This window comes from Zootoca vivipara, chromosome 8 (assembly GCF_965207765.1).
Source record: "Zootoca vivipara chromosome 8, rZooViv2.hap1.1, whole genome shotgun sequence".
Lineage (NCBI taxonomy): Eukaryota > Metazoa > Chordata > Lepidosauria > Squamata > Lacertidae > Zootoca > Zootoca vivipara.
Genome location: NC_142591.1, coordinates 30,770,476 through 30,796,623, shown reverse-complemented (window position 1 = coordinate 30,796,623; position 26,148 = coordinate 30,770,476). Strand labels below are relative to the sequence as shown.

Below are 26,148 nucleotides of genomic sequence, written 5' to 3'. Positions count from 1 at the left end.
GCACCTTTCTGTGGGGTGGTGCTGTAGACTCAGCAAGACATGAACGCTTAATGGAACACCTGCTCTCGGGCGGCACTATGAACATTTTTCAATACCTGCGCCATGCCAGTCAGTGCTTAGAAATCTTCGGAGGTTTCTATCTGTTTAGTAACAAGAGTAAGAGTAGTCATAATCCACAGGCTCGTTCTTCCACAGATGGCAGTTGTGAACAGTTAGGAACCCAAGCCGCCTCTGGAATCCCAAGAGCAGCGAGGGATGCTCCAACTGCCATCTTACGCCCTCGGGAATCTCCCCTGCAGGCCCACCAGGTACCCAAGAGGAACTTTGCCTGCCAATCCATCATGTGCCCTTTCTTGCCATTTCTGCACCAATGGCAGGCTCCTCTCAAGCCATTTCCCACCTGCCATGGTTTGCGTAGTAAAAGGAAAAGGGGGCAGGGCCAGATTTAGGTTTGATGAGGCCCTAAGCTACTGGAAGGTAATAGGGCCCTTTATATGCCCAGCTGTCCTTTGTCAACAACAAATTGTCACTGTTTTTTTTGTGTTAAATATATGCTGTATGGTAATTTATGGACCTAACAGGTATCTAAAGCCATTTGTACATAACAACATATGTATTTTATCAAAGTAATTGTTGAACTGAAATACAATTAAGAAGAAGTGTATTAATAGTGAAGTTTTTTTTGGGGGGGGGGGCTCAAGAGAGTGGGGCCCTAAGCTATAGCTTGTTTAGCTTATACGTAAATCCGGCACTGAAAAGGGTAAGAATTGTAGTTTCTCTCCCTACCACCCACGGGGGGGGGGGGTCCCTAGGCGCCCTTCTCCCTTGTGGGCGCCCCTGAAAGCTGCAGGGCTGCGGCGTCTCTGCAGTTTCCTTTCCTTGCATTGAGTGCAACTATGTGCGTTGCTACGGAAACTGCAGGGTTGGGGGAAGAAAATAATAATAATAGCATTCTCCTCCAACTCCTCCTCCCCCCCCCCCCTGGGAGCCGAAGTTCCCGCAGCAGCAGCAGCAGCAAACCACCAGAATAGCCTCCCTACTCCTCTCTCTTACCTTTGGGAGAACCAGCCCGGAGAGAGAATGAGGCAGGTATTCTGCGGTAGCGACAGCCGCCATCGCCAGCCTGCAGTTCTTTGGTAAAGCTCATGGTGCTGGCAGCTGAGCAGCCGCTGCTGGGTGGAGAGAGAGGGAGAGACACGGGCTGCCCTATATCCAGAGTGAGAAGAAGAATTTGGACTTTGCTGTGTGCACAGGTGCTCTTCCCCTTTCTCCTGCTCTGTCCTTCTCCACAGGGGACCCAAACCAAAAATGCTCCCTAGTTTGTGCTGCGTCGTTGTCCCCGTTCCCTGATTTGCGTGTTCACACGTGATACTAACGGCGGCTCCCCCCCCCCCACGGTCGTGTGAATTACGTTGTTTGTTTAAATCGGCCTCTTTTCCCTTCTTGGGTTAAGACTGACGCTCGTGCACGCCATAGAGCAGCCACAGGTTTTTTTGGGTTTATATATATATATAGCGCTTTTAGTGTCGCTTTTAGAGCAGGCGTGGGGAAAAGCTGCAACTGGGCACACGGGTTTCCTGAAGGAAATGCAAAGAAGAAGTTGGTGTGGGGAGGGGTGGGGTAGGATCTGCCCGAAGCCATTTGCAAGAGCAGCACAGGGATTTCTTGCCCACTTCTTCCACCCTGGCAAGAGAGCTGTGCTCCAGGCATCTTGTAGGCTTGCTATTTCCTCAGCAGAAGCTGAAAATGGGGGTGTTTGATACGAAGGGCCCTCAAAGGGGTTTAGTAGTGCACTGATCTCTCTCCCTGCCTTGAGCCAAATCATGCCTCCTAAAAAGCAGCTGAGAGAGACATCACGGAATATTCAGAGGATGGGCTCTCTTGCCATAGCTGCCAAGTTTTCCCTTTTCTCACGAGGAAGCCTATTCAGCATAAGGGAATTTCCCTTAAAAAAAGGGATAAATTGGCAGCTATGTCTCTTGCCCTTCACTCCCATGGTTTAAAGTGAATTTAAACCAGAACTCACCGGCCAGCATCCAAGCTGCAGGATCATATGAAATGGTCATATGATCAACATGCTCCTGAGGATATGCAGAGTGCTTCCACTTCATCACAGAGCAACCACAGTCAGACCGCCCCCCCCCATGCCTCTGATGTGGCTTTTTGACAAGGTTGAGCCCCGGGACTTGTGTAGAAATTAATCACTAGGGGTATATATTATCAAGGTTGCAGTGAGAGTGTGTCTGGTAAATTAGGGGATAAGCATGTGGATCAATTGAATGTGACACTGGTGGGGCTGCAGCTACTTGGTCATTTGCAGTAGGATGTGGCAGTGAGAGACAGCATCCTGAGGGCAGTGAAAAATGAACTGTTAACTCTTCAGACTGCATGTGGAGGAATGACCATTTTTAATGCTTCACTATGTAACAAAAAAAGAAAGAGAAAGGGGAAAATGCCTCCCTGCAAGTAGTTAAGTGAAAACCTTTCTTCCCTGATGTGCTTATTTTTTGCTTGCAAGGATTCTCAACATGGGTTGCTTTACCTTCTGTCTGAAATGATACAGTCCAATTAACATCTTGCAGCTCTGTCATTATGTTCTGCTGTGGATCTGTGGTAGAAGGGAGATCTGAAACCATGCAACTACAAAAAGACCAACTAAGCAATAAAGTTATTTTGTGACTCACAGCTCTGTACTCCCCCACCCCCCATTTCTTGTTCTACTGAACATATTTCTGTTCGGATGTTATCGGAATTCAGCCAGGAAAAGTCCTGTTATCCCACTTCCTGCCCACTATCTCCGGGCCCAATAAAATACTGCCAGCTGAAAACTTTTATTTCCCCCCAATACCTGATGATAATGTCCTTCTCCTCCTCTCCATTTTTGCATGCCACCTGTTGCTGAGCTTTGGCCCCTTTGGAGACTTGCAGTCCACCTCACGGTTGATTTTGAGGATGAAGAAGATGGCATAGAAGAATGGAGAAAAGCTAGGGGAGTGGAGTCTCCTGGAGAAGAAAAACAACATGTTGCCTAGTTCCAGTGACTACGAAGCTGGATGCTGGGACTACAAAGTTGGGAAAGAGTGGGGGTTCTTTATTCTGCTCAGTCACTGTTCCTGCTTTACACCTGTAGACTGAGTATATAGGATTAGAAACTCCTGATGGCATTACCATTCTCTGGAGAGTGGCGAGAACTGGTTGCCTAGCACAAGTTGCTCTTTAAACTGCATTGAAATTGACACCTTAGGGAGGCACTAAGAGCATCTCCTGGTACTTTCAGGCAGAGAGATACCATTGGTGGCGGTCCCAGTGTGCCCGTCTTGGTTGGCTGTGTGTGTACACATGCAGTATGCGTACTGCAAACAGGGATTTTAACAGGTCTGCAGGAGAGAGAGGTGGTAGGGAGAATAAAGCCTGTTACTTGCTGAACCAACAGGTGTGCGAGCCAAAGGCTTCTGTTCAAAGGAGGAATCGGAAGACGTGGGTCGAAGCACGGCCATGAGCAGTCCCAGTGCCAAGCCAACATGCCTGTCGCAGCCGGTGGTGAAGAGCGTGATGGTGTATCGCAACGGAGATCCGTTCTTCCCAGGACGCCGAGTGATCATCCACGAGAAGAAGGTGTCCAGCTTCGATGTCTTCCTAAAAGAAGTGACCGGTGGGGTGAATGCTCCCTTTGGGGCCGTGCGGAATATCTACACCCCCCGCGGTGGCCACCGCGTCCGACAGCTAGATGAGATTCAGAGCGGAGAGCACTATGTCGCCGGTGGCAGGGAGGCCTTCAAAAAACTCAAGTGAGTAAAAACAAACCAAAATGGCACGGAAACGTAACTTTATGTGATCTTTTAAAAGGCACTATCCAAGTGCCTCAAAAAGTATTGACACGTCATCCCATTTTGTCCAAGACGATTCATTGTCAACGTAAGCACTGAGACTTTTCGCAGCTTGAAAGTTGTACTGTATCTGTTTCATCTGCCCAGCCCCCTGAGCCCCTGTGCACATTTCCTGCAAGGTGTTTCTATCATTTCAACATGAAATCTTTGTCCCTGAGGAGAAAACCCCCCAACAATTGACAGAAAAAGCTTCAATTGTTCAAACATTATTAACACGTGAGGCTATTTTGTGGTATTTGGTAATCGTATCTGACATTTCTGTATCTCAGGTTCTATGTGTGCTTTGGCTCTGTTCCAGTAAACGTGGAATGCAGAGAAATATAGCCTAGTCCTGGGGATGCTCAGATGTATATCCTGCTTTGTTTTATAGGGCCTTCTCCCAGGTAATTCTGTATAGGATTGCAGGCTTAATGGTTATGTTAATGAAGCACAGGTAGTCTCTATTAAAATAATAAAACTTGGGGATATTCTTGGATAAATGCTGGTAGAGGAATCATTGGAGATATTTTTGTCACTCAATACTCTGCCTTTTAGCCTCCGGCCCCACACTTGCAGCTGCATAAGCTTAGAACAAATGGCTAAATGTACAGCTAATCTGTGTGGCAGAAAGCAACATGTTAACCATAGAATCGTGGAATTGTAGCGTTGGAAGGGACACAGGTTGTGTTATTTTTCAGCAATAAAGAAGAATGAATTTGCTGGCCAGTGTAAACTGAAGTGGGCTCTGCAGACTAGACTTTCTTAAGAGTGGTAATTAAGGACATTGTATGTAATTGTTTTAAAGGTCATTTTTATGTGAAGATAAATATGTGTAGGACGGAGAGTGTGTGTCTGTGCTTTGTAGATGTACAAAGAGCTGCACCCCCAGATGTACAGAGCTGTTCCTTTTCTTAGGCACAATAGAAGTCATAGGAGACACTGGGTGGATTTACACACAGGAAAAAAATGTTATAAATAAGTCAGAAATTAGATCGTTATGGCAAAATAAAAAACCCTATGGAAAAAACGCATATAAAAATTTCCTGCTCTCTGGCGCCACTTGGTGTTGCATGTTTATAGTGCATACAGATCGTTGTTTCTTTACTAATGTAGCTGAGTCTTTAGCAGCTTTTGAAATTCCAGGAATTCAGTGAGACAGTTTTTAAAAAAGCTTTGCATCAAATTGTATCCACTTTCCGTTTGTCTTTAGCTGCTGGCAGGGCATATCAATTAGTTACTAGGAGATGCCGTTTTAAAATACAGAGTCCTATCATGAAACCAAGCCTATCAAAACATAAGAATTGCAGCCAATCTTTTCTGTGCCATCATTGCAGCCCCTAGACCAAGGTTCCTTAATTTAGGGTATGGATAATCCAATCTCCCTCTGTTACTGCGCCCTGTTCCCCTTTACTAAAATAATGTAGAACTTGCACCGTGGTTCAGTTATTGTGAGCAGTGTCTGCTAGGGTCTCTTGGCTTTTCAGCTTCTTGATTTCTCATTTTCTTTACTATTATTAGCAAAGCATTCTAATTTGATCAGGCACAGACAGTAAAGGGTTTCCTGCCTATCTGCTGATGAACACTATTGGGATTTAAAGGCAGCTCTGGGCTGCAAATGTATAGCATGCTTACTTTCTCAGGAATAAGCCCATTGAACTCAGTTGGGTTTACTGTACCTTGAGTAGATGTCTGTATGGTTGCACTTTGAATGTTTTTGTTCAATAAATATGCCTCACATATGAATCATTCCCCCCATCTTGTACTCATCAAACCGCTATCAGAATGTGGGTCTTTTTGAAGCCATGCACCCATATTCAGCAGGCCTGGGGCATTCCCAAGATTGGCAGATGTAAATGCACTGTCTGTCTATGTGTGTATTTATGTATGCTTGGTGGACTTGAAATGCTGACTGCCTGGGGTGGAGGGAGGTGAGATGGAATGGAGTTTCCTGTAAAAGGGTATGACTCTCTGGGTAGAACCCTAAACATGAAGGCATGCTTTACACCAGGCACCCCCAAACTGTGGCCCTCCAGATGTTTTGGACTACAATTCCCATCTTCCCCGACCACTGGTCCTGTTAGCTAGGGATCATGGGAGTTGTAGGCCAAAACATCTGGAGGGCTGCAGTTTGGGGATGCCTGCTTTACACCACTGTAGGTTGCACTTGTACATAACCTATGTCCCTTTTGTTGCTTTGCAGCTACTTGGACATTGGAGAACTGAAGAGTCGGCCTATGGAAATAAGGAATGAGGTAAAGTAATTTATACATTCAAACAAACTAGGACCAGTCTGTATTATACTTGAATCTAGGGAGATGAAAACAAAGCATTTATTGAATCAGCTACAATCCTGAAATCGCTTACCGGTGGGTATATCATTGAACTCAGTGGCGCTTGCTTTTGAGTAGACACTGTAAGAGCCACCCTAACAGCTTGAGAGAGACCCTAGACAGACAACTCCACTCACTTAAAACTTTAAACACAACTGCTCTAGATCTGCTTTGCCCCAGGATTCCACTTGGTTTCTCTTAAAGAGGCGGTAACTTATTAACGATCTGATGAAGTGGATTGCAGGCAATGTCATGTGTCACAAGACTCTTTGCATTCGCATGTATTGATAGGGTTGGAGTCAGACGCAGGTCAGCATGAACGTCTCAGGGCTCTGTTGTCAGGGAAGTTAACTCTTCATTCAAGGAAACGGCATACAACTCAGCCACCCTTTCCAGGAGGATTGCCAGGAATGAAGGTCCCTGCCTTCCATCCTTTCTAAGGCTCCTTGGCTCCTGTATGTTTCCCAAGCAGTCTCAAACTGTGTCTGCTCACCTCTAGCTTCTGTTCTTGCTCCCATTATCTTGCATGATATTGGAGACTGGGGGGAGCGGAGCTTGTCGCAGCAGGAGTGGGAGGTTCCCTGGATTCTTCAGCTGCCTCTTTCCCTGCCCCCTGCTTTAGTCTTGGAATCTGAACTGCTCTCTGCCACAAGCTCTCCCTGCTCACTAAACCCTGTTGCCCCATCAGCATCCAGCCCCTCTTCCCAATCTTCTCCCTTTGACCTCTCCTCCGTGTCCCACCACCAATCCCCTGGCTCTGAGCCTTCCTCCTCTGGGGCTTCCCTTTGGGGTACCACTAGCCTTCATCCAGCATTGTTAATCACATTTCACAACTACAGGAAACAGAACAAATGAATTTTGCCTCTGGAAACCCCTGCAACTTGTAAGACAGGGTTTTGAGCAGACTTAAGATGAAAGCAGACAAGCAGCTCTTATGGATGCTGTATGACTGTGATCCTGTATGTTTGGGAGCTCAGACCATAATTTTAGTTCAAAATTGTTATTAGTGGCAACCATTTTTTGTGTGTGATATATGAACTTTCTTGTTAGTTTATGTTAACTCAGCATCTATTTTAAAGTTAAAATCCAGTGTCTTCTGGATTATTTGTTTGTGTTTGTTTTTTCTTTGTTGCTGTGGGTCCCTTGTCTTATTCGCGGAACCAGTTTCCCTGGAGAAAAGACTGTGAAGAAGAGTGAAAGGCAGGCTGCACTATTCAAACAGAATTGTTACGATAGTTCATGGTCATTTAACGCAGATATAAAATAGGAAATTAACATTTTACAGTGATTATTTCCTGCAAGTGAGACAGACTAATTATATAGTATCAGTAATTCTAAATCCACCAGCATGTGCTGCTTAGTACATGAATCAAACTTACGTCAGTGAGATCTTTAAATGGATTTCATTGCTAGAGAGAGTACAATTTTTGATGGAGTGTGTAATGTAGAATTAAGATGCATGTTCAGATATAGGGAAATAATAACACCTAAACTACTCATTTGTACGTGCCATAAGAGGTAAAAAGGTAAAGGATCCTGGAAGGTTAAGTACAGTCAAAGGTGACTATGGGATGTGGCGCTCATCTCGCTTTAGGCTGAGGGAGCCTACATTTGCCCATAGTTAGTTTCTGGGTCATGTGGCCAGCATGACTAAACCAATTCTGGTGCAATGGAACACCGTGACGGAAGGCAGAGTGCACGGAAATGCTGTTTACCTTCCCGCTGCAGTGGTACCTATTTATCTACTTGCACTGGCGTGCTTTCGAATTGCTAGGTTGGCAGAAGCTAGGACAGAGCAACGGGAGCTCACCTTGTCACACGGATTCAAACTGCCGACCTTCCGATCAGCAAGCCCAAGAGGCTCAGTGGTTTAGACCACAGCGCCCAAGTTAACACACCCTTAACTTAGAGGCTAATTTGAGGCTTGAATTAAAAGTGAGGATAATTTAAATGTTCTTTCTTTATCATTTCTATTTTTGTGAATAACATGCACATTGCCTTTGATTTGTAGAGTTGATTGCCTTTGCAGTTCAGCTCTTACGTTTTGCTTATATTTGGGAATCCTACTGGCTGTGATGGGATGTGGGTGGCGCTGTGGTCTAAATCACAGAGCCTAGGGCTTGCCGATCGGAAGATCCGCAGTTCGAATCCCTGTGATGAAGTGAGTTCCTGTTGCTCGGTCCCAGCTCCTGCCAACCTAGCAATTCGAAAGCATGTCAAAGTACAAGTAGATAAATACGTACCACTCCTTAACGACGGGAAGGTAAACGGTGTTTTTGTGCGCTGCTCTGGTTTCGCCAGAAACAGCTTAGTCATGCTGGCCACATGACCCGGAAAAACTGTCTGCGGACAAAGGTTGGCTCCCTCAGCCAGGAAAGTGAGATGAGCGTCGCAACCCCAGAGTCGTTCGCGACTGGATGTAACTGTCAGGGGTGTCCATGAAATACATTTTCAGTAGTGTCTTAAGTCTTCTTAATTTAGGCAGCATTCCAAAACCCACTTTTAAGCCGTGTTGAACTCAGTAGGCCTGTATAGGGTTGTCCTGGAAACATACTTTCTTGAAGAGGCTGGTGTAAAGATCCAGAACAGGGCTCACCTATATTTATAGTGAAGTAAATTATGTGCTGACAACTTTACTATCTAGGATAAGTAAACATTTCAGAAATAAGATTCATTAAAAACAGAAAGGCTTGATTTGTGAAGCATTTGTGTTCTATTAAAAGGGCAATCCATTATGTTTTATAGGAATGTAGTATTGTAGAATACAAACGACTCATACTTAAAAAGGAGAACCAACAACTTTATTTCTTGCTGGTTGAGTGACCCGGTTCCTGAAGCACTGAATTTAGCATCTTAAAACTCTGGAAGAGCATAGCTCTCCAAGTTGTTTGATAGTTAGTATCTTGGTAACCTAATTAGCACATCACGCCATACAAACACTGTTATTCTTCTGAAATGAATACCTTGAGGATTCAGTGCAGCGTTGACCAGAAAGCCTGAGAAAACAAAGATGATGCTTCTGGTTGACACATGTTTTGCTAATTGCAACTGTGTCCCTCAGAAAGATAACGGCTAAACATTCTAATACTGTGTATAGCAGGAGTGGGGAGCCTTGGACCTGGAGGCTAAATGTGGCCCTCCAGGCATCTCTGTCTCACCCTTGGAACTCTCCCCAGGCCATGTCCCACAATAGCACTGCTATACACCTGCCTCAGGTGTTTTTGCCTGGTGGGAATATGTTTGTCAACTGCAATAATGCCCCTAGCTTTCCCGGATGGTCTTCTTCTTTTTTGGCGATCACTTGTAGCCAAGTAAGATTGTATTCCATAAACACGGTTTTAAAAATGAGTCCGTAAGTGACTCTGGAGGCCAATTTTGGATCCACACGTCCTTCCACGGTGGGGACATTGGTTTCCGGAAGGGAGTTGATCACAGTGTGGATTTGCCAAGCGTGCCTTTCTCTTAGCATGTTTCTCCCTTGTGTCCTGAGTTCGAGTGTCTTCAAAGCCCATGACACCTTTGATAAAGGCTGTTCTCCAACTGGAGCACTCACAGGCCAGTGTTTCCCAGTTGTCAGTGTTTATACTACATTTTTAAAGATTTGCCTTGAGATAGTCTTTAAACCTCTTTTGTTGACCACCAGCATTACACTTTCCATTTTTAAGTTCGGAATAGAGTAGTTGCTTTGGAAGACGATCATCAGGCATCCGCACAACATGACCAGAAGTTGATGTTGAAGAATCATTGCTTCAACACTGGTGATCTTTGCTTCTTCCAGTATACTGATATTAGTTCAACTGTCTTCCCAAGTGATGTGTAATTTTTTTCGGAGACACCATTGATGGAATCTTTTGAGGAGTTGGAGATGGCGTTTATAAGTGGCCCATGTTTCACAAGCATATAGTAAGGTTGGTAGTACAAAAGCTTTGTAAACAAGCATTTTGATTTCCCTACGATTGTCCCGGTCCTCACTCTGCACTTCAATCAGGAGAAAGCCGCACTCGTAGAGCTCAGTCGATGCTGGATTTCGGCATCAATGTTGGCCCTTGTGGAAAGATAACTGCCTAGGTAGGAGAAGTGATCGACATTTTCCAACATTACACCATTGAGTTGGATTTGTGGTGCTGCAGAGGGGTTATTTTGTACTTGTTGGTGCAGCACTTTGGTTTTATGGAAGTTGAGTGATAGGCCAAGCTTTTCGTAAGCTTCTGCAAAGATATTTAGTTTTTGGTTTTTTGGAAGTAGAGTAATAGGCCAAGCTTTTCGTAAGCTTCTGCAAAGATATTTAGGATGGTTTGGAGGTCATCCTCTGAGCATGCGCACACTACGTTGTCATCAGCATACTGAAGCTCTATGACGGAAGTTATGGTAACCTTACTCTTTGCTTTCAGTCTGCTCAGATTGAAGAGCTTTCCATCTGTTCAATATATGATTTCCACTCTGGTGGGGAGTTTCCCTTCAACAAAGTGTAGGATCATGGCAATGAAAATAATAAATAGAGTTGGGGCAATAACACAACCCTGTTTAACACCTGATCCCACTGTGAATGGTCCACTTTGAGAGCCATTGTTATCTGCAATTGTTGCTGTCATATTATCATGGAGGCGCCGAATGATGTTTACAAATTTATCTGGGCAGACAATTTTCAGAAGGACAGTCCCCAGGGCATTACGATTTACAGTGTCGAAAGCCTTAGTCAGGTCAATAAACGCCATATACAGGGGTTGGTTTTGCTCGCTGCATTTTTCTTGAAACTGACGAGCGGTGAAAAGTCCACCGGAGGCGTATAGAAACATGTGACATGTATTGTTGGAATGTAGGCTACTGTACAAAGGTAAATATGTAGCTCCCACCCACTTTTTGCCCATGGTTCCACCCACCACTGACCTGTGGGCTCCAGTGGGCTATGCATGAGGAAATGAATCCTTTGGGTTGAAAACGTTTCTTCATGCCAGTCTGTGGGTTATACCAATGAATACAGTCCAGTCCAGTCCCAACAAGAGGCAACGCTGGTACAAGGATGTCTGTGTACACAGATAACCCTTTTTACCCGGCATACCCCTAGGATTTCTGCAAAGTGGTTGCAGAGGTACACGTGTGCAGACTGAATGATTCTGCACTTTGTGCTAGTACAACTCCCTATGCATGTTCAGAAGAGAGCAGGATATGGTTGTGACAGGGGATGCGTGGAAAAGAACTTCGGCTGGCAAGTGGCTTGGGGAAAGGAACTAGTGTTTCTGTGTAGTCTACTGAATGTTTATATGCATGTTTTGCAGATATCTGGCATTAATTCCTATGTTTGGCAATATGCTTGCTTAGACCTCCTCATTTTCTGTAATTTGTCCTTGTCGTTGTAACAAAAGAGTAGGCTAACATCTCGCTTGCTCTCCCTCTCTCTATGCATATACACTGGTACCTTGGTTTGTGAACAGTCTGGTTTGCATACGTTCTGCATTACAAACACGTCAAACCCAGAAGTGCGTGTCCCGGTTTGTGAACTTTTTTTGGATTACAATCCATTTTTTTTTATTACAAACATTTTTTTTTGGAGGCCCCATTGGCGAATGCACGCCTTGGGTTACAACCTGTTTTGGTTCACGAACAGACCTCCAGAACGGATTATGGTTGTAAACCAAGGTACCACTGTGCAGTAGACGCTCGGGTTGCGAACGGGATCTGTACGGGAGGCACGTTCACAACCTGCAGCGCCACTTCTGCGCATGCGCAAAGCGTGATTTAGCATTTCTGCGCATGCGTGAGCACTGAAACCCGGAAGTAACCCATTCTGGGACTTCTGGGTTCGGCGCGGTGCGCAACCCAAAAACGCGCAACCTGAAGCGGCCGTAACCCGAGGTATGACTGTATGTAAAAACAAGATGCAAATAGGTGAGAAAAGGACTTCACTCACAGATCCATCTGTGAAATCTTGATAAGAGAGACCAGATTTCTTCTGTTAGTGATGCAAAGCACCCACATACTTGGAGTAACCTGTTATTGCTTTTTTTGGGGGGGGGCAATCTAATCATATGCAAAGAACAGTGATTTGATAAATCTGAATAAGCTTTTCCTTTGTTCTAAATATTTTTTTAAACATTTTTTTTACGCTCTCTGGTTTCTTTTCATTTGACTGATAGCCTTTCAACCTGAGAGTAAGAGCATGTAATCAGACTTTTGGGTTCCCTTGACCTCAGTCTGTCCTAAGGGAATGCAAATATTTATACTCCGTTTACCAGAGAGGACTGAATATAATAGACCATTGTACTAAACTGGCCTAGCTAACCATGGTTCATTACATGAGCTGATCAACTTACTATGTGCTGCTGTGACGAAATCTTAAAAATATAAGGCGGTCCAGCTAGACTGTGCTTATGAAGAATCAGATTTGGAAATTGAGGTTCCATTTAGATATATACGTCCTTAATCCTGCAACAAAAGGAAGATGTTGAACAAATTTGCCTATAGACGTACTATACATCCAAGTTTGCTTTTTGTAAAGAGGTTGAACTGAAATATTTAACGACGAGCAGTGTGAGCTGACAATTTTAGGGGTGCAGAGCTCCAATAATGGTAGATCATGCAAAATAGAATTTGCTTGAATCTTAAGTACTCCTTACCATTACGTACGTCAGATGAGGTAGGCCTTTCAAAACCTGACAATTATTTGCCTCAGTCTATTTTATTGATTGCATGTTTATTAATTAATTTTATATCCTATCTTTCCACCCAAAGGAACCCAGGGTGGCAAAAGCTAATTGGTATGGCAGTGGTTCACAGTATTTTCAGCTTTCTCATGTTTATTTTTTAAACTACGGTATATAAGTATAAGCCAAATCACCTTGTTATGCTTCATATTATCTTGCCCTCTGAAGTGAAGAGATTACCCCATTGGCCTTGGTGTAGCATTAATAGCTCATTGATGTCTCTGGAGCCAGAAATGCAAGCCTTAGCTATCTGCCAGGGTGGGGGAAGAAATGGAGTGTGTGTGTTTTTATGTGCACAATGAGCAAAAGAGAAAATAATAATAATAATAATAATAATAATAATAATAATAATAATAATAATAATAATAGGTTAGAAATAGTTTGCATCTGATCAGCGGACCAAGCTGAGGTGGAATGCTGCTGATTCTTGTGGGAATTTATGCTGCTTGAGGTATGAGGTGGAGAGTGGAATTCTGGAAAATGAAAATCAATATTGCTTCATCATGTCAACATAAAAGCTTTAGTAGAGCCAGAATGTCTTTTTCAACCCAACAGTCATGCTGTAATTTTAGTTTAGACTGGAACGTACTGTACATAAATTCTGTGAAAAGGTATGGCAAAATAGAACAGGGAAGTAAGGAGAGATGGAGAATAATGATATTTACTGGGTTAATAAATAGTGATAACTGACCAGTTTCCATACATATAAAAGAACAGTGTGGCCAGTTTTATATCTGATAAACAGGTATTATTTTAACCACATCAGATAGGTCACTGCATCCATTCGTATTAAAACAACCTGCTTTACAAATATGTCAAAAATAAACAGATGGTAATGAGTGTAACATGCTAAATATGTTATTTTGTTTTTTGCCAACAGTTAGCATTGGAAGATGTAAGTATCCGTGTTGGATTTTTATTGCTAAATTGTCTAAACGTTTTTGAATAAGGTTTATCATGGTATAAGAATGAATGTTACATACAATGTCGTTGGGTGATACCTCACTTCAGACACATTGATTTCAGTGCATATACTCTGAACATAGTAGGACACTTATCATGATATACAATAGCTTTGGTTCACGTATACATTTATAGTTTACTTCTTACTCCTGTGTAGCAACAGAGACTTTGCATGTACAACCGCAGTAAAGCTGTTGGTAAAAGTAGTGATTACTGGTTTGACAAGGGTGGAGGGACTGAATTCAGCCTGCTTTCCCCCCTCCCCTCCCCTGAAAAAATTGATCTCTGGTGGTATTGTTAGTTTGACCGTGGCTAAACAGCTGCAGTGAGAGATTTTACCTTCTTGGGCTCCTTGATCGCTGCAGATGGTGACAGCAGTCACGAAATTAAAAGACGCCTGGTTCTTGGGAGAAAAGCAATGACAAACCTAGGCAGCATCTTAAAAAGCAGAGACATCACCTTGCCTACAAAGGTCCGTATAGTTAAAGCTATGGTTTTCCCAGAAGTGATGTATGGAAGTGAGAGCTGGACCATAAAGAAGGCTGATCGCCGAAGAATTGATGCTTTTGAATTATGGTGCTGGAGGAGACTCTTGAGAGTCCCATGGACTGCAAGAAGATCAAACCTATCCATTCTGAAGGAAATCAGCCCCGAGTGCTCCCTGGAAGGACAGATCGTGAAGCTGAGGCTCCAATACTTTGGCCACCTCATGAGAAGAGAAGAATCCTTGGAAAACACCCTGATGTTGGGAAAGATTGAGGGCACAAGGAGAAGGGGACGGCAGAGGACGAGATGGTTGGACAGTGTTCTCAAAGCTACGAACATGAGTTTGACCAAACTGCGGGAGGCAGTGGAAGACAGGAGTGCCTGGCGTGCTATGGTCCATGGGGTCACGAAGAGTCGGACACGACTAAACGACTAAACAACAACAAACAGCTGCAGATGGTGATAGAAGCAATTTTGTCCTAGGTTATCACTTTGTTGTGATTTTTAGCAGTAGATCTGATTACCTATTTAGGATTGCCACGGCCTCTGGGACTCAGACCCTTAGATGGAGAGAGTGGAGCCTGGACACCCAAGGGTAGTACCTCTTGGCGCACAAAACAGAAGCCTATATGCATCTTTTAGGTATATCTCAAGCCTTTTTTCTTTGTGTGATCTCTAGTGGGTTTTTATTGTCATCTTCCCAACAGGTTTCCAAAAGATATTTAATACACATGCAATGCTGTTTGTTACTAAGTTGATCCATTCCACAGAAATAGAGGGAGAAATAATAGAGCCAGAAGAATATTCTTGCAATGGGGTGGTTTAAAATAAGACTGGAGGGAAAGGCTGGGGACTAGATTGCCCAGTGGCCTCTGAGTCCTCAACTCGAGATCTAACTTCTTTCCCTGATGAGCCTGGGAAGGAGGTTGTTGTATATTCAGTGGTCTGTGTTTGCCTGAGTTTGAGTCTGGACTAAGGATTCTGAGCCCCTGTGTTCTGATTTGATACATGATATCCAGTCACAGAACATTTCAGGATTTGGGCCTCTGCCATTGGCCCTTAAACTCTGACTTATGATTCGCAGCTTGGAAGTTTAGACAGCCAATCACGTGGGAGTGGCCCAGGCCTCCAGAAATTTATATAAGCAGTTGTTTTGCCCCTGTTGTCCAGTTCCGTAGTTCAATAAAGGTTCTTGCTGTTATCACTGTGTGGGAACCCACCTACACTTCAGAGGCTAAAATAAAAACAAAACTTTGAGGTAGAACATGATGTCTAGAAACCCTCCACCCCTCTTCTCCCCCACTCATAGTTAGTGAGCATGCTTAGATCTCATTGAGCTGGTTGGGATTTTGTTTGCTCTCTTAGGTTTTCTTTTCTATTTAAAAAAGGTGTTCTTTTTCTACTGTAAACTTCAGGGTTCACCATTAGGGTTCACCTTCTTATTCCTCAGTGGTTCTATTTTGGCTGCAATTCTCACCAACTGAATGTGCTATTTGGAGGAGTGCTGAACCGCCCAGAGTGATGTAGGAAAAATCTACTTTTACTAGTTAGAAAACATTTAGGAAACGATTCCTCCATTCTAGGAACTTGGAATTTACTTTACTAATATACTTCTGTGGGAGTGTGATCCTTAGTAAGTAAGTATGGTTAGAGTTGCAAGCTTCAGTAAGTTTAGGTTGGAACACACTTTTGTAAAACATGCATAGGATCATGATATTAATCATGATATGAATGATATTAATCAAGAGTTTGGAAAGATTTTAAAGTTTATTTTAAAAAATATGCTAAAATTGTATATTGAGATTAGATTTAGAAGTTTATAGAAACTGCGGGTATGAGAATTATGTTAAATAATTTGGTGATATGAGGGATTTGAAATAGGAAGGAGTTTTAAATAATGAATTGGAAATTGCTAAAGATGAATGAGAAATGAACCGCAGATAGGGGGAACTCGAGGAAGTCCCCTTTTACAATGTTAATGGAAAAGGATTTATGGTATTTTGATTTTTGTGTTTTTTATTTTTATTTTTATTTTTTTTGTATGTATTCGTTGTGTTTAAATTGTTGTGTTTATTTGTAAAACGATTTTTTTTTAAAAAAAGAGTTTCAGTGACTGATAGGAAGAGACTAGTTTTAACTGGCAAGGGCAAATTTTAATTTGCGATACTGAAAATAAAGCAGACACATATATATTGACCCTCCATGTCAATTGTAATATGGAATGAAAAAGAAATAAGTAAGGATGACTCTACAGACACTGACTGGTATTGACAATGTCTGCATTAACAACACAATCCTGTCTTCTTAGAAATAAGTCCTGTTGATTCAGTGTGACTTGTCCGGGTAAAGGGATATAACAGATGGAGAAGCTTCAGCCCACAGGTTAATCTTGGCCTGTTGGGGGAGTCCAATATGGTCTGCAAGCCCATTTCCCCCCAAAAAACATGCCCTTTTGTCAACTAATGTCACTGAGTGATGTCAGGTGATGGGCAGTGGTTTTTCCTCAATCCTGCTGGAATCTGCTTCACACCCTGGTGAAATGGCTCCCTGAAGAGAGCAGGACTGAAGTCTTTTCTCAACAGCTGATGATCAGAGAGATCAATTGCGGCATGCTGCTTTGCCAGCACATTACCTGTAGGAAATGCATGGGCAGAGCAGAACCCCTCCTCCCACCCCATGGCGCAGGACAGGTGGGTAGAAGGAGGGGGTGGGCAGGACCCCCCACCTAGCATTCATCTTGAGCCATCATGTGGTCAGGTGATTGACAGGTGGTCACTCTGCCCACCTGTCAGTTAGCTCAAGGGGTGGGGGAGCCTAAAGGTTCCCTGCTCCCGATTGCTGCCTAAATTGTGGATTGTTTTGCATGCCCTTCATTATCTCAAAAGGTAACCTTTACTGAAGCTTTGGCAATTTGAAAATGTGTTTTATTTTTAATTGTTTAATTTACTGATCAATAAAAAGGCAGGTGATTCTAAAACTTATTTAAGTAGTTGGCAGCTCTAAAAGTGGTGTGTCAAGCAAAGTTATGTCCTTTGCTCAGTAGCGCTGCCTTTCCATTTTTGCTGACGTCTCCTTTTCCACCAATATACCAAGTTCAGGAGACGGTGGCAACTCATCACTTTTGTCCTGCACTGCCCTTAATGCAAGGTGAACTTAGAGGATAGGCTTCCCATCTCTTTATTGTCGCTACTGTTTTCATTCAGATAAATTGGTGCAGTGTTGTTGTGCTGTAGGGAAAGCGAGACGGTCTGGTTTTCTAAAACGAATTTCCTTGCTATTAGACCTAACTTAGACTTTCGTGGTAGAATGGATACAAGTCAAATGTTTGCTCCTTGCACTCGTAGTGGTTTACAACTAATCACCTTTTGCGGATAAGTATGTGATTCCCAGTCAATCACTTCCCTGCTCTCCTCCCAATGGAAGATTATTTGGACTTTCAGAATTGACGTGGCTCCAGGCCTTTGCTTATCAAGGTAACTGGGAATGTGGTGGAAGAGGGGAGAATCAATGATGAGAAGGAAGCATACTTAACCAACTACCCCTAGCAAAATCCTTCCTCTCTGAGACAATTCCTCCTTGGCCTAGCTTTCAAATTCAGACCCCGGAGGGCAACATTAGCAACAGAAAATTGATGGATAGGACTAAAGGGGTGGGGGTCAATCATCCCTTCCCTTCTGCTGATTTCTCCCTGCAAATCCTGCCCATATTAGCATTATGAAGGAAATACTGAGTTGGGCACTCAATGTTTCTCACGTAATTTCTGGTTTAGCTCTCCTGACGGATCCTTAACATGTGTGTCACCTGCTGCGAGGATCTCCTGATCACAGCCAGTCCGCTTAAAGCAATCTAGGAACCGAGAGTCCTATTTCTAAAATTAAATTAATGCAATTAAATCCCATTGATTTGCAAGCTGTTGTGTTGAAGTTTGAGCCTGTGCAGCTGAGGTAAATAGAGCCTGTCCAACTGAGTCTATCCAGCTGAGTAACTTTGGATTATTGATATCATTTGAAGCATGTTTACTGAGCTGGCGATTAAAGGCTGCGGTGATGTGAGATCCTTAACATAATTACAGATTCCACGTTGGTTAATATATTACTTTGTGGTTCCCGAGGGGATCATATTCTAGACAATGCTGTATTGTGGTGATTTGTAAATAAATATATGAGCAGTTGAACTGTAAACCTGAAACTGGAACTTAGGGCATGTGTGCAATGGAGCCTCCAGTTCAGTATATTACCACACAGGTAGAATTGTGGGAGGCAATACCGCTGGACCATGGTCTTCAAGGTGTTAAGCCTTTTTAAGAACTATATTTACTGTGCAACCTGAACCGATGGCAGTTTGCAGATCATTGGACATCAGCATGGAGATCATATGGCTAGTGTGCTGCCATAGTTCATCTAAGAACTGATCCATAGCTCATGGCCAAATTATCACATTACACATAGTTACAGTGGTGCATCGCTTTACGAATGCCTCGCACAACGAAAAACTCGCTAGACGAAAGAGTTTTGCGTTGCGCGAGGCATTCGTAAGACGACAAAATTTTCTATGACCGCCGCTTCGTCTTACGAAGCGCGGCCATAGAAGGCGGCAAAGGAAGATCAGCTGTCAGCGCGGGGAGCTGACAGCTAATCTTCCCTTGCCAGGGGGGGCAGCGCCAAAATGCGGCGGTGCGGCGGCTGCCCCTGCCTGTCTTCCCCTTGAAGCCACCGCACCACCGCGCACCACCGAGGAAGACAGGCGGGAGGCGGCGGCGGGAGAAGCTTCTCGCCGCGTAAAGCTGGCATGGGGTGCAGTTTCGGAGGCTTCCGAAGCTGCACCCCACACCGGAGAAGGCAGGTGGGAGGCGGCGGGGGGAGAAGCTTCCCCCACCGCCGCCTCTCGCCGCGCACAGCCGGCATGGAGCGCAACTTCGGAGGTCTCCGAAGCTGCGCTCCATGTCGGGGGAGTCAGGCAAGGCGGTGGCTGGGAGAAGTGAGCTTCTCCCCCAGCCGCCTCGCACACAGCCGGCATCGGGCGGGGCTTCGGAGACCTTCTCCGAAGCCCCGTCGCATGCCGCCGCCAGTCCCCCAGAGCCTATAGGAACGCATTGATTAAGTTTCAATGCATTCCTATGGGAAACTGGGACTCGCTAGACGAAAAATTTGTTACACGAATTGACCCCTGGAACGAATTAATTTCGTCTAGCGAGGCACCACTGTATATCATTCCCCCCCATCCATTTTTTTAAAGGAAAAACAATCAAAAGAAGATGGTGAGAAGGGGCTGTTAGACCATTTGCCTGTCATCCATTTTTCTGCTCAAAATCTCCTCCACTGCAATTCCACTCATAGGTGGGGGGGGCGGGGGAAGAAACTGGTTCCAGCGTTTTCCACCCCTGTGGGAAAAAGGAGCAGAGGGTGAGCAATTTGGAACAGGAAAGTGCCTAGCAGGGTCAATCCTCTTTATTCCCCTGCCTAAATGATCCTCCAAGCCTCCACCCCCAATGTTCAGGCCGGACACTGAGGTCCAGCTCCAAGGGCCTTCTGGCAGTTCCCTCACTGCGAGAAGTGAGGTTACAGGGAACCAGGCAGAGGGCCTTCTCGGTAGTGGCGCCCGCCCTGTGCAACACCCTCCCATCAGATGTCAAGGAAATAAACAACTCCCTGACTTTTAGAAGACACCCGAAGGCAGCCCTGTATCGGGATATTTTTAATGCTAATGTTTTACCATTTTTTATGTGCTGTAAGCTGCCCAGAGTGGCTGGGGAAACCCAGCCAGATGGGCATTGTATAAATAATCAAATTATTATTATTATTCAAGACTGCAGTCTTTTGTGTGTGCTTTTCCCCATAACAAAAAATGTTCAGGAAAAGATTAATCCAACCACAAGTGTTTTACAGGCTGTCCCTCAGTTGATTGTTTTGCCTGTGAATAATTTCACCATTAGTGGGGCAGAAGAGCACATTCTGCATCCCCACACCGAACAGAAAGCACCCTCTTTCCCCCTCTGAAATGGCACAGTAGAAATCCCCTTGTGCTTATCAGATCTCCCAGTCTCAATAAAATGCAATGGGCAGTGCAGGAGGCCTAAATGTGTGGACCTGTCTGTCTCTATGAGAGAACACATACAAGATGCAGGCTTGGGGAACTCACTGCAGTATCTGCTATAAGCAAACATATATTTTGTATTTGGTATAATCAAATCTGGACCATAAAGAAGGCTGATCGCCGAAGAATTGATGCTTTTGAATTATGGTGCTGGAGGAGACTCTTGAGAGTCCCATGGACTGTAAGAAGATCAAACCTATCCATTCTTAAGGAAATCAGCCCTGAGTGCTCCCTGGAAGGACAGATCGTGAAGCTGAGGCTCCAATACTTTGGCCACCTCATGAGAAGAGAAGACTCCCTGGAAAAGACCCTGATTTTGGGAAAGATTGAGGGCACAAGGAGAAGGGGACGACAGAGGACGAGATGGTTGGACAGTGTTCTCAAAGCCACCAACATGAGTGACCAAACTGCGGGAGGCAGTGGAAGACAGGAGTGCCTGGCGTGCTCTGGTCCATGGGGTCACAAAGAGTTGGACACGACTAAACAACAACATAATCAAAGCTCTTTTTGTAACCAAAATGAAAAATGTCTAAGCAAATGTTTACTTAATCAGGAAAGCTGCAGAGTTAGCCGAATATTGTTTTTATTAGGGCTAACCAATTTTCAGATGAACCCATGAATGCTGTCCTTGCTCCTGAACCGATTTAGCCATCTGATCTTCTAAACAAAGCCTTAGTATAACTTGCATAGCTTTGATAAGAAAAGATCCAATGAATGAACAGAGACTGGGAATGGGGTCTGTTGTGTGAGTGCTTCCTTCCCTCTAATGTGTTCACTGGTTGTATGAAAAGGGATAATTATAGTGTATATGAACTTTTGTTTAAAGTTTTGTTTTTAAGAAAATAGATTTTTCTGAGAGAAGTTCATTGCTTTACTCTTACACTTGAAAAGATGTGTGGGCATATTTCACCCTTAATCTCTTTAATTCTCAGAAAATGGATTTTTTTACCTGATCGCATTTTTACCTCACTCCAGAATCATGGAATGAGCTCATATCCAACTAATGCCTACTCTGAGTAGACCAACTGAAATCAGTGGACTTATTTGTGTCTCTTGATTTCAGTAGGTCCTGATTTTTTTTTAATTGTAATGCACTCGTTTTTCCTGTTGTTTGATAGTTGTGTGTTTCAGGGTTGTTGTTGTTGTTATTGTTGTTTTTTGTCTGCATAATTTTGTGCATTCCATTGTAACACACTTAACAAATCAGTGTAACTTTGTAATTATTCTCAAAAGAAAAAATAACATGCCTTGGTCACACCATGCACTCCCAAATGATTGGCTTATTTTAGAATGGAACAGTTTTGTTTTCCAGACGCACCAAAGGAGTGCAAAAATACTAATGTCTCTTTGATTAGAGGCTCATTTAAAACTCAGATTGCTGCAACATCTATATTTGGAAGATATACACCCCTTCAGATATTTTTTTTGACCTCCCTACATCATTGCCAGGGTGGCTTATTTCCAGAAGGACTCAAGAAGGAGGCGTATTCGATAGCCTCGTATCCTGTCAAGAAGCTTTGATAGGTTTCATCAGCTTGAGGAAACTAATTAATTGCACACTTCTGGGAATCTTTTCAATGGCTTGTTCTTTATGATTAGTGAGTCTTTCTTTAGCTCTGCAATGTTAGAAGGCAATCATCCTCTGAAGTCACATACAAAACACCATCCAGAAAAAAGATTTGATTTCCCACTGGTTAGATGTGCCAGGCTGTCCCATTAATGCTCCAAATTCTATAATAGTTTGCCTGAAACTTTTACTGGGCTAAGTGGGTAGTTCTGAGTGTATTTTAACTGCAGGTATAGCTTACTGGATGTCAGGATGAGAGTTGAGTGCAAAGACGTGTCATCCTGGAAGTTTTGAAAGGGCTCAGAAGTGCATTTGATTATATATTGAATAGCACTGATGCTGTGTGGCTTTCTTTTCTGGAGGGTGGGATATAAATTGAAATAATAGTTAATAAATGATCACTGGAATCCATTACTGTCTAGATAAGTACTTCTACACATAGTCCTTGTGGCCCAGTACGTAGAGCAAAAGCTCTAGCAGTTCCTGAAAAGTTAGGGAGCTGAAAAATATTGCTAGTTTTTAGAACATTTTCTAAGGAAATCTCTCCCTCTCCCTGCAACATCATGCTTCCAGTTCATGGTTCCTCTCTAATTCAAGAATTAAAGTTGCTTATTTTTTGTGGGGTGTGTGCAAAAATAGCCTATTACATAGGTGGCAACCCCCTGGGGACCTGGGGGACCCAGCACCCACAAAATTCCCCATGAGGAGGCTGGTTCACCCACAAATTTCAGTGCCAGTGCCATGCACACTCCACGGGCATCCACGGTCGTGTGGCCAAGTTGGCACTTCTGCTACCAACACTACCTGCCACTCCCCTGGGATGGCCATTTTTCGGGGCTTGTGCTGGTGTAGGGGTTTTGGTTCAGCCATCTGAGGCCAGGCTCTGCCAGGAAGAGGGAATTATGGTGGTGTTATCTCCAGCTCATGGGATCTGATGCTTATGCCAGAGATACACCAGTTCCCAACTCTTGTCCCTGTGGATTTTGGGATTGGATTGTCCCCTAACACAGGAAACCTTTAAACATGCCACAGAAAGGAGGGAAAGGGTGCATGCCCACAGGCACAAGCCTCATGTACATATAGGATTAATAGGCTCAGATGTGTTCTGCTGAACTGGGTTTGGACTGCTTTTACAGAGTATTATGTCTAAACCAATACTTTGCCTCATTTAGACACGAGGAGCTGTTAAGGTGGATATAGCTTGATAGCCTCCTGACTGGTATCAAATGGGAGATAGGTTTCTTTCCAAGCCGCTGAACATGGACTATGAGAGGCAGCCAAGAAATTAGCAGATCTGACACTGGGAGGCCAAGTTTCCTGTGACTCAGCAGCACCACTTGCAAATCAGTAGGCACTGATTAACTTTTGAAGCTCAGGGAAGTCGTGGCTAGAAATACGCAGCTACGATGAAGAGGAAAAACTAAGGATTTTGATGAGAAAGTGGAAAGCACAATTTCAACAAAAGCACAAATAAAACATGACTACTAATCAGAGTCATATGTAATATGCTTAAGGTTCTGTTAGAAAATTGGTCTATCCTGGGAAGAATAAGGTAAGATTTTAAAAGTCGTCATAATGACAAGTTGAGACAGAATCAGTTGCTGATGTATTTATTTTTTAAATCTTTCAGGTGAAGCCAGTTTCCCACAGCAGAATCAACGTGTCTGCACGGTTTAGAAAGCCTCTTCAGGAGCCTTGCACTGTTTTGTAAGTTGGGTTTTCTGATAGGCAGTTTGAGCATCATTATTTTGAAGAACACCCAACTGATTGCAACTTTTCCTGTCCTCTTCTTAGCCTGATTGCTAATGGTGACCTCGTAAGCCCAGCCGTGCGTCTTTTCATCCCCAGAAGAGCACTAAATCAATGGGATCATGTTCTTGAAATGGTTACTGAAAAGGTTACACTCAGAAGTGGTGCTGTGCACAGGTAAGATGAAATGGCATGTTGTCAATGTGACCACAGTTTCAGGTTTTTGCTAGCAAGGTGCAGCTGAGCAGGACCAAGTTCTAGCGGCGAAAGTGCTCTAATGTTGTACATATACATAATAAACTGGGGTTTTGGCCCTTTTGCTACTAGGTAGAAGCCGCCAGCAAATGCATGAGGTAAGGCAGGCATGTCCAACAGGTAGATCGTGATCTACCGGTAGATCATTGGATATCTTCAGAAGATCACTGGTAGATCATTGGCTCCCCCCAAAGAAGCTGAACAACTGTGGCTCCCCTAAAAAAAGCTCAACATTTTACCTCCTTCCTGAAAAAACTCAACAACTTTGACCTGAATCCCCCCCCCCAAAAATCGGTCTTCCTCCTTCCTAAAAAAAGTTCAACAACTTTGACCTGAACCACAAAAGCGGGGGGGGGGGGGCGTAGATCACTGCCAGTTTTTAACTCTGTGAGTAGATCGCAGTCTCTTGGGAGTTGGCTACCCCTGAGCTAAGGTATTGGCTGCCTTGCATTGGCTGGAGCTGGCTGGTAGTGTCTTGCCATATAGGCAGCCTGGGAAATCTTTAGATTTCCACTCCCTAATTTCTCCTCACCACAATCTCCAGGCTTTTTTAAAATAAACATTACTGTGTGCCTGAGCACACCTGGGTCACCCCGTGTGCACGACTATGATAATGGCTCAGGTAATTATGGGGCAGTGCTTGGGGGGAAATCGCATTGGCTTAGATCTTCCCCGCAGCCAAACCATTCTTGGACTTCTGTGCTTCTGCCTTCTCACCTTTGCTTGAACACCTTTCTTCATTTCCTTGTTCACAGTAAGTCAAAAGCCACTTCAGACATTCAGAGTGCAGAGGCACACTGCCCCGTCCCCAACATTTATGTCCCATGTGAGTCACCTTGACTTCCTATGTTAAGTGTGAAGGTCTGAAGGGAACACAGAAGTCTCCACTTCCACAGAAGAGCCAGTGTGGTGTAGTGGTGAAGAGCGGTCGACTCTGGTGAACCGGGTTCGCGTCTCCGCTCCTCCACATGCAGCTGCTGGGTGACCTTGGGCTAGTCACACTTCTCTGAAGTCTCTCAGCCCCACTCACCTCACAGAGTGTTTGTTGTGGGGGAGGAAGGGAAAGGAGAATGATGGCCGCTTTGAGACTCCTTCGTGTAGTGATAAAGCGGGATATCAAATCCAAACTCTTCTTCTTCCAAGTGACCAGGAACCCTGTGTTCATATGAACATGCTTAGAAACCCCTTTTAGAGATCTTCCCACTCAATATGGAAAGGTTGGGGCAGCACTTGAAAGACAGGGATGGGGTGCATGACCCTACATGTTGTTGGAATGCCCTAATAGTTTGCTGTTAACATTTGGATTGGGGGTTTTCAGTTCTGCTTTGAAAGCAAACTGGTCCAGGTCCAGAAGAGAGCTTTTGTTTGGGAAAACCCCAAAGGTAAAGCATGTTACCTTGAGAGGCATTTGTACAGCGCACTGTGTTTCTTCCCTTTTGTTTTTTTCCATGTTTCCTGTAAATCCAGTTTTTGTATTTGATTTCTTAAAACATTAGAGGACACATTGAGCTAGCTAGTGCGATTTATCATTGTTTGTTTAATAATTAACAAATTAGCTGTTGTGACTTGTTGTAGCTGAACTATCATTAGCTTAGGTTCCGGTAAAGGCCACTGATTCTGAAAAACATAAAAACTCTTCATTAAATAAACAGATGCAACGTTTAGAGGGTTCGGTACAGCCAAGACTGATCTGAACATTAGTGTGGGCTTTTTCCTCAATTACACACATCAGTAGCCACACAAATGGCATGGCTTGTGCATTACATTTCAGTTGCAGACAACGGGGCACTTACTTGACCTCCCGGCAGCAATGTTGCAGTTGTTTACAGAGGGGGGTAAGGTGGTGGGAAGTTGGCATTGCAAATGTACCAGTAGGAGTGCTGGATTGGCCCTGCTAGTGTGTTTCCACATTGCCATCCTCCCCCTTCCCTTCCAGGAAGCAGCAGTGACTCCCCTGCCAGGAGGTCAGGTTAGTGCCACTGCCCCACCATATCTGCTGATGCAACATTTCTGGTGCCTCAGAGAGGTTAATGGGCAGGCAGACCCTGTATAGCAGGCACCCCGAAACTGCGGCCCTCCAGATGTTTTGGCCTACAACTCCCATGATCCCTAGCTAACAGGATCAGTTGTCAGGGATG

At 44.1% G+C, this 26,148-nt stretch overlaps 1 protein-coding gene across 4 annotated transcripts in view; it reads left to right on the top strand.

Moving 5' to 3' along the window:
* Positions 1-877: 877 nt before the first annotated feature.
* Positions 878-26,148, top strand: part of DCDC2 (doublecortin domain containing 2) — a 43,273-nt gene continuing 18,002 nt past the window's right edge. For 2 of the 4 annotated variants that reach the window (XM_035125975.3, XM_035125972.3), the window contains exons 1-6: positions 985-1,253; positions 3,434-3,788; positions 6,067-6,118; positions 13,778-13,792; positions 23,637-23,713; positions 23,801-23,932. In XM_035125975.3, the coding sequence (XP_034981866.3) occupies positions 3,496-3,788; positions 6,067-6,118; positions 13,778-13,792; positions 23,637-23,713; positions 23,801-23,932 (569 nt within the window). In that variant the 5' untranslated portion in view covers positions 985-1,253; positions 3,434-3,495. Of the gene's footprint in view, positions 1,254-3,433; positions 3,789-6,066; positions 6,119-13,777; positions 13,793-23,636; positions 23,714-23,800; positions 23,933-26,148 lie in introns of all 4 variants that reach the window. The other 2 variants (XM_088675266.1, XM_035125974.3) reach the window with 2 other exon arrangements.